Source organism: Trypanosoma equiperdum (genome assembly GCF_001457755.1).
Source record: "Trypanosoma equiperdum strain OVI genome assembly, contig: ctg_1979, whole genome shotgun sequence".
Classification (NCBI taxonomy): domain Eukaryota; phylum Euglenozoa; class Kinetoplastea; order Trypanosomatida; family Trypanosomatidae; genus Trypanosoma; species Trypanosoma equiperdum.
Window position 1 is genome coordinate 47492 of NW_027124036.1, and position 7407 is coordinate 54898.

General features: G+C 49.8%; 3 protein-coding genes across 3 annotated transcripts; all 3 read right to left on the minus strand.

Annotated features, from left to right (window-relative positions):
- Nucleotides 1-261: 261 nt before the first annotated feature.
- On the minus strand, nt 262-1032 carry TEOVI_000618600 (uncharacterized protein; the record flags this gene model as incomplete). Its single annotated transcript, XM_067223833.1, has 1 exon — nt 262-1032. One exon carries the CDS (start codon nt 1030-1032, stop codon nt 262-264), a length of 771 nt encoding a protein of 256 aa, XP_067079934.1.
- A 542-nt stretch (nt 1033-1574) lies between these two features.
- TEOVI_000618700 (U6 snRNA-associated sm-like protein Lsm2) lies at nt 1575-1952 on the minus strand (the record flags this gene model as incomplete). Its single annotated transcript, XM_067223834.1, has 1 exon — nt 1575-1952. The coding sequence occupies one exon, from the start codon at nt 1950-1952 to the stop codon at nt 1575-1577; it is 378 nt and encodes a 125-aa protein (XP_067079935.1).
- Nucleotides 1953-2867: 915 nt separating this feature from the next.
- Nucleotides 2868-6455, minus strand: TEOVI_000618800 (uncharacterized protein; the record flags this gene model as incomplete). The annotated part of the gene is made up of 1 exon (XM_067223835.1): nt 2868-6455. The coding sequence occupies one exon, from the start codon at nt 6453-6455 to the stop codon at nt 2868-2870; it is 3588 nt and encodes a 1195-aa protein (XP_067079936.1).
- Nucleotides 6456-7407: the final 952 nt, after the last annotated feature.

Here is a 7407-nt window from a genome sequence, read left to right on the forward strand (position 1 = left end):
GTTTAAATATGCGTACCGATACATATTTATATGTAGAACATGCATGAATGGACGAGCTATGAACAGGCAATGAAAACAAGCCAAGCTCACGGCACAAGCTCGAGTAGAAACTTAAGAACCACAATACCCCTTGCAACGATCTTCTACAAAACAGCAACGTCAAGTAAGGAAAAAAAATATCTTATGGTACCAACTCTAATGTCACATGGTAATCAGGACACTACGACCGCTACATTATTCCTTTTTTAATTATTATTATTATTAGCCATTAACCGCAATACGCTCCTCGTCCCACTTATTGAATGTAGCAGGAATAGCGCCCCACGTACAAAGGCATTGACTTACGTGTCGGCGGAGTTGCGAGCCGCTCACATGGCGTACGAGTTCGTACCTTGCGGAAAGAAGTTTCACCAACTCGTGTGCAGCACAGCGCCTCAGTCGCTCACTCCCCGGCCTCCGCCCCGGGAAGGGAGGTTCATTAATTTGTCGGAGGAGCTCCACGACGTGTGGTGCCTCTACTGCTTTGGACAACCAGCGGGGTCTTCCATTCAATTGGGAAGTGATGACAGCTTCCAGAGCCAGTTGCCAGCAGTTGTGGTTCAGAGTTGTGTGTTCGAGTACATCGGAAAGAAGTCGAGCACCCACTCCCTCATCTGAAAGCCTCACGAGGCTAAAGATGTCCTCCTGCAAACAGCAACGCAACTCAGATACGGCAATATGTGTCGCCAAATGAGCAGCCTCAGCGTAATCCGTTGTGCTATACAAAAAGCAACGTAGCCCTGCCACTCCCTCCACAAAATGGTGCCACTTCCCGGCCCATTGCCCACACATGATATGACGGTCGTAAGCCAGTGGGTAACGACGCCGCACCTCCTGCTGAAGCCTTGCGGAAGACACAGAACACCATGTTATACATCCCAAGCCAATCATACGCAATTCATTGAAGGCGACACGCACAGCGCTCCCAAGCATTTCCTCCGTGACGGCAGGAGTATCGGCCTGGTGGAGAGGCACTAGAACACAGACAGGCATTATAAATATCTATCAAAAGTATAAATAACTGTATGGTCTCTCTTGATGCGTTATATTCCTTTGGTTCTGAGACGAAGGCGGTACCAATAACTGATGTGTGATTTATTACTTGGGGGAGAGGGCAAGTAAAATCCAACAGTGTGGCTGAAAGGCTTTTTATTTGATGAGCAGGTGGCGTTGTTAGTCTTTAATAGACAAATACACAGCTTTCCATGTGCAGGTCGAGAAAGAAGGAGGGAAGGGAGTGAACAAAAAAAAAAGTGCAGAACAGCCAGTGTCCTCGCGATACAGCGACGGCGGCGACTCCCTGATCACACTGCCAAAACGTGAAGAGTTTTCGCCAGAAATCATGACAACACCGCGGGGCCATCCCCATGTTGCCCAAAGGCTACTCACGATGCGCAGAGATGAAGCATTTGAAAACGGCACTCACAAGTCAACACACCATCTCCCAATGCGTGGCAAAAAGTACGTCAAAACTAACAATATAAGGAGGGGAAAGTAGTCCGGGAAGAGACACAAGGCCCACGCCTGTAGCCACTTCAATCCTGAGGTACGGAAGGTTTTACAACACGAACTGCGGTAATTAATTCCTGCAATCCTCGCCCATTGTCCGACTCCTCATCAATAAAGTCCATGTAGCGCAGATGGCAACCACGCACAACAACGCTATTGCAGCACCGCAACGCAGCCGGGTTCGTTTCATATGCGGAGTCCCCACACCCCTCACCCGCAGCAGGATGTAAAACCGCCATGTCAGTAATGGCATCAAGTTTCATATTCATTGTTACAGCATCAAACTCAACAATGCGTCCCGTCAAAACCATGCCGTTTGTTAATCCCACGCGCACCATGGAATGCTGCAGGCAACCCGCCGCCGCCAACGCGGAAGGTATGGTGCTGGCCGTCAACGCATCCATCGGTTGGATCTGAGAAGGAAGGAAGAAAGAGATAAGAGGATGCCTTCAACGTTTCGAATGGGAAACAAGGAATCTGCTCCCCACCGAACGAGCGGTATGAGTTTACCTTTCGTACGAAACCCAACTTATTCGCCCTTAAACTATATCTTCTTTTTCTTTAGCCTCGCTACCTCTACGTAACATTCAGAAAGTAGTCGAAAAATAAACAAAAGGTGGACAAACCGATATGACATGCAGAATCAGCACAATATAAGCATGACAGAAACTCTCTTACAACGGAATAATACTATGTCTTTCACAATCACAAAAGAACAATCACGTAACGACGCCCAATCAGACCTTTACTCCTCACATTCACAATGGCAGCTGTACATTTTCCAGGGCGTGGGGAGGGCAACAAAGGCAAAGAGAATATTCATCACTGATGAATAGGTGAAAGTCACGCAAAAGTCCTACAAACTCACCCCTGCCTCAGTGTGGTGGTCAAAGAACGGTGCTGTTTATACGTAAGTATACATAAATGGACAAATAAATATATGTTTATTTATCCACAAGAAGGGGGCCCCAGATGGTGCGTCCGCATTCTCCAAACCAGGAAAGCACGAGCCTGATAAGAGACAAAGGAATGTACAAATATAAGCACGCATGCGCAATCTAGAGCTGCGGTGATACATTCAAAGCACCAAACACCCATACGCACCAGAATGCGTCAAAGCGGTGTGCGTTAAAAGCGCACTTGCACTCCCCGCCCCGCCGTGGCGTACTTCCGACGCAACTAAGGAGGTAATTCTTCTTCATTCTGCTTATAATAGGGGCGTAAAGTACACTGAAAAGGCAACGGCATCCGCAAAGGGAAACACCTCCTACATATGGGAATAGCGGAACCCTCCCAGACACCGTGCCGTGTCACCAAACTTAATAGACATCTTTGTGATGTTTGATTACGTGAGTTCGGAGAAACTCGCCCATCTTCTCGTGTAACGGCTCGGTGGGGTTGGGTTTGAAGTAATACGCTAGTACACAAAGAAAGTCAAGCCATTCCGGATAAAACAGCACACCTGGCTCATTCTCAGGGTCTGCGACAACAGCGTGGAAGGAGCTCTCAATAATATCCGGCGTAACCCGACGGATACTGTACCAGCTGAAGCCTACTGTCATGGCCTGGAGACTTCCAAGAGTCATTACGCGCACAATACCCACCTCTCCCCGGTCCCTTGGGGTCCCTCCTACACCTCTCCATGCCTGAGAACCACCATCACGACTTGACGGTGCAACGTTTGATGAACTTTGGCCCCGTGACGAAGTCTCATTATCGGGGGGACGGATGCCGTAGCCTTCTCGTGGTTTCGCGTAGTGGCAAAATATAGCAAAGAGAACCTCTGCATGTTCAGCAAACTGCTGTCTCAAGAGTAAATGGCGTTTTGCGCGCTGGAAGGGGTCTAGTGTAGGACCACGAAACCCATGAACAATGATGTATTCGTTAAGAAACTGATGCACAGCTGCTGGACGCAGCAGCCATGACGGATCATGGGCAGGGTAACTCACCGCCCCCTGCAGGTTTGCATCTCTGCGGTTCATCCTGTCAGCGAGGCCAAGTTTCCTTGGTGGCGAGGGGTTTGGCGTAAGGCGTTCAGACACCAACGCGCTTTGGCTCAATGAACTCTCTGCTTCCTCCGATGATGTCCTGCTCGTCACCGTCATGTTCCTGGAGAGTTGCTGCTCCTCGCGATGTTGTACGCTCTGCATATAGTCCCACACTTGTGCACATCGGAGAAGTGCTTCTACAAACTCGGGGGGCGAGAGACGCAGCTTATAGTAGGAGTTTTTCAGGTCTATTTCCGCCAGCTCTTTACCCGACCGTGTTTTCCTCGTTCCAGGGATGTTTGAGCTCTTCTCACCTGCCCGACCGCTTTTCCTCTTGGAGGCTGAACCATGAGCAACCTTTTCAACAATTCTATGCACCACCGCGCGGTGAAGCTTTCCGCGACCGCCAACAACGCGGCAGTCGCGCAGGAGCCTCCAAAAGTCAAGTGATGAGACAAAGTATTGCCCGTCAGCACCATGTATGGAGGCTTGGGTGTTGCCAAAACTGGCCGTTAGATTAGCACCTGTACTCACATCGCTTTCGTCAGAAATCATCAGACTGTTCGTGCCCGGACGGTCGTAGTCTCGGTCACCTTCCAGCAAAGAGTACTGCATGAAAAGATCACGCAATTTAGGCAGTGCATTTTCCACACACCGCGCGAGACTGTAAAAAAATGAGTTATCCGCAGTCACTTCCGGTGAGAGAAGGTCCGATAACCGCCTTATTGTAACATTTTCCATGTATGCAGGTGTTTCCTCCTGCACCTGCATAGTACAGACGGGTCGCTGCTCCGTCGCAGTGTTCAGAGCGCTGTGTAGGGCATTGAACGATGCTGCAATCCACAGCTGCTGATTCTCCACGACTCGCATCCAGTTCAAATGGCTCGCTGGCGGGTGAAACCACTCCGGATACTCCCTGTGGCGCGTCCCTGCGTACTCATCGACAACGATGGTGGAGTTACTTCCAATTGAGGACGTCACGGAGGCGGCGGCGGCAACTACCAAGGGTGCAATAACCTCTACAGGACTCGCGCGTTCCACTGAACCGCTGTTTTGAATAGAGTCACTGCGTTCCCGCCGCTCGTCATGCGACCGCCGTGGTTTCATCGTCCGGTCAACCCAGTTGGTGAAGTACCGCAGCAGACCAGCAAGAAACACAAGCTGAAAGCCGCGCTTCCGTGTCATCAACTGCTTAGCAGATATTAGACAAGGACCTCCGGTGAGGTTCGTGTACGCTTCCAAAATAATACGACCGACCTCGTCCTCAAGCTTGATCACGTTATCCCTCTTTTCATCCGCCGCTGCATCTTCCTCTACCCGGTCCTCCATTTCCATTCGGAATGGTCGCACTTGGGCATCCATTTTGCAGACAGCTGAGATTTCTTTCATAGTCGGTCCTGTGGCTGGATCCATGGCGCTGATGAGCGCTAGGAATCGGTGCATCGGTAAAAACACCAGTGTTGTTTCTCTCAACAGCGGTGTGAAGGGCAACTCTGCCGAGCTGATATCCGACAGACGCACCGATCTTGCCAAACCTGCACCGTAACTCTCAGCCTGCTCAACAAACTGGTCATCGGGTGTGTCTACAAACAAACTTCCCATCCATCCTTCAATGAGCGTCTGATTCGCCCACAGCACCAACACCTCTAGTGGCAACATCGCTTCGGTACCACCCGGAAAGGGCACCTTCTGTGCAAGCGAGCTCAGCAATTTGCTACCAACACGATCGATTTCACACACAAATTGTAGTTTCCTCTTGTATTCCCCCTCTATCTCCGCTATTTTTTTTTCCAGCTCACCATATTCCGTGTCCTTTTCCTCCAACCTCACACTAAGCTCAGCACTTTCTTGTGTCAGTGCCTCTATCTCAGCTCTGAGATTGCGCGTGCTAATTGACAATGTTTTAATTTGTACCATAATACTCTCCGCTGCAACGGCACTGTGAACCCGAACCTGTGCGTAGACACGCCACTGCCGTATAATGGAACGAATGCGCTCCGCCGCAAAACGCCGTGCCCACCGGGCCCGGTGCTTTTGCTCCTCCTGCCGTCTCCTCAAGCAAACACGTTGCCAGGCCTTCAGAGTAGTCCGCAGGAAGGACTTGATCCAGTTAGCGTTGAGTAAGTCGAAAATGCGGGGAAGACGACGGAAGCGTTCCTGCCGTGTTAGATTCATGTGCGCATACATGATAACGCGCTGTGTTAATTCGTGATGAGCAACAAAGTAAGGCTTGCGTGCGAAGCGAGACAGTTGCATACAATTGGGGGAGTCAACTTGATAGTCCGGTAGTTGTCGCAGGAGAAGGGGATACTGCACAGTACCACCGAGTGCTTCGCGCATTTCCTCGGTGTTAGGCACGTAAACAAGGCGTAGCAGCATACCTATGCAGCGCTCCAGGATTTCATGACGCGGTAGTGCTTTCACAGCTTCCTCTAACAAAAAACAACTGACGGCCGCCCGTGTAGCGAGTATACACAACTGATCATTTCCATTGCTCACCAGAGGCACGTGATTACGAACTACCACGTTATAAAACAGCTCCTTTGCGTAATCCACAAAGGCCAATGATTCCCCCCGCTCGCGTTGGTGAACTGCCACCCACTCGGCACACAGTCGCTTCGCCTCCAGCATCCGCTGGTGGCTCTCCGCGAATATTGGCTTGCCGAACATATGCAGTCGTTTCCTGTGCTGTATCATTACTCTCGTCTCCCGACGCTTCTGTTCGCTCGCTGTATAAGGGTTCTGGTTGCTCGCGACATCCCTTTGATTTCTCTGTTTTATGGCAGGAAGGCGGACGTTGCCGGATGAACTGACAGTACTGGTCCGATGAAGGCTTTCGATGGAAGACATCGTGGACCGGGCGTGCGATACAAATCCTGGAAGCGGCCCAGCAACTGGTGGTTGTTCGGCTTCCTTCATTTTCGGCTGAGTATCTAAGTTTTATTTATGTGTATACGTGTATATCTACCTGTGCGGGCCAGTTCAGCAACACAAGGTGTGCACCAGCACACGCCACGAATTGGTTCGTTTGCTCTCCTTTCTTTTACCTGCAACAATGCTCCTTTCAAGCTTTGAAAGGAACACTCCCTCAAACGGCAATGCGCTCAGGGAGAAGTAATCGGCTATGCAACGATGGTGTAGAGAGTAAATTATGAAGGAAAAAACAACGAAGGAATATGTGCGCCACGTTGCTGAAGAATGGAATGTCATGTGCAAGCAAGTAAGTAATGGGGAGGGGAGACGGGAGGATGGATGCCAGTAGTAACAATACTGCTGTACTGACCCGTGGAGCCACAGAATAATGGAATGAAACATTAAAAAAATAATAAACCACAAAGGCAACGAGCGTCTTCCTTCGTAAACTGCATCATTCGTTCTCACCCACAGCTTCAACTGCCTTCCTTTCACGCTTTTGATATGACGAAAAGGGGGGAAAGTAAAAACATGATTCTATGGTACATTGAAAACATGTTGAGGACACGAACTTTGTTCGCTGGCCCCAGCGCACACATACACATGCACAAACCCTGTCACAACCACAAGTGCGATCGCATATGCGTGGAATGTGTTTGTGTTTGTGTTTGTGTGTGTGTGTTTGGAAAGAGAGGGAGGAGCTACAGAAGCAATGAAAGAAGGAACCTGAGATGGGAATTATGCAGGGCTACAAACCTGCCGTAACGCCAAATTTCCCCCATAATTCCCCCTTCTTTTATTTCTCTGTTATTACCCTCTCTACCACTTCTTCTTTCCCGTCCACTCATACGCTCGTGTCCCGTTCTCTCCTCTCGACACCTTTTCCGCACCCAATGAGGAGAAACGGTGCCCACGGAATTGACTCGAGAGAGATTCGATAGTTAAAAGTAGAAAAAAA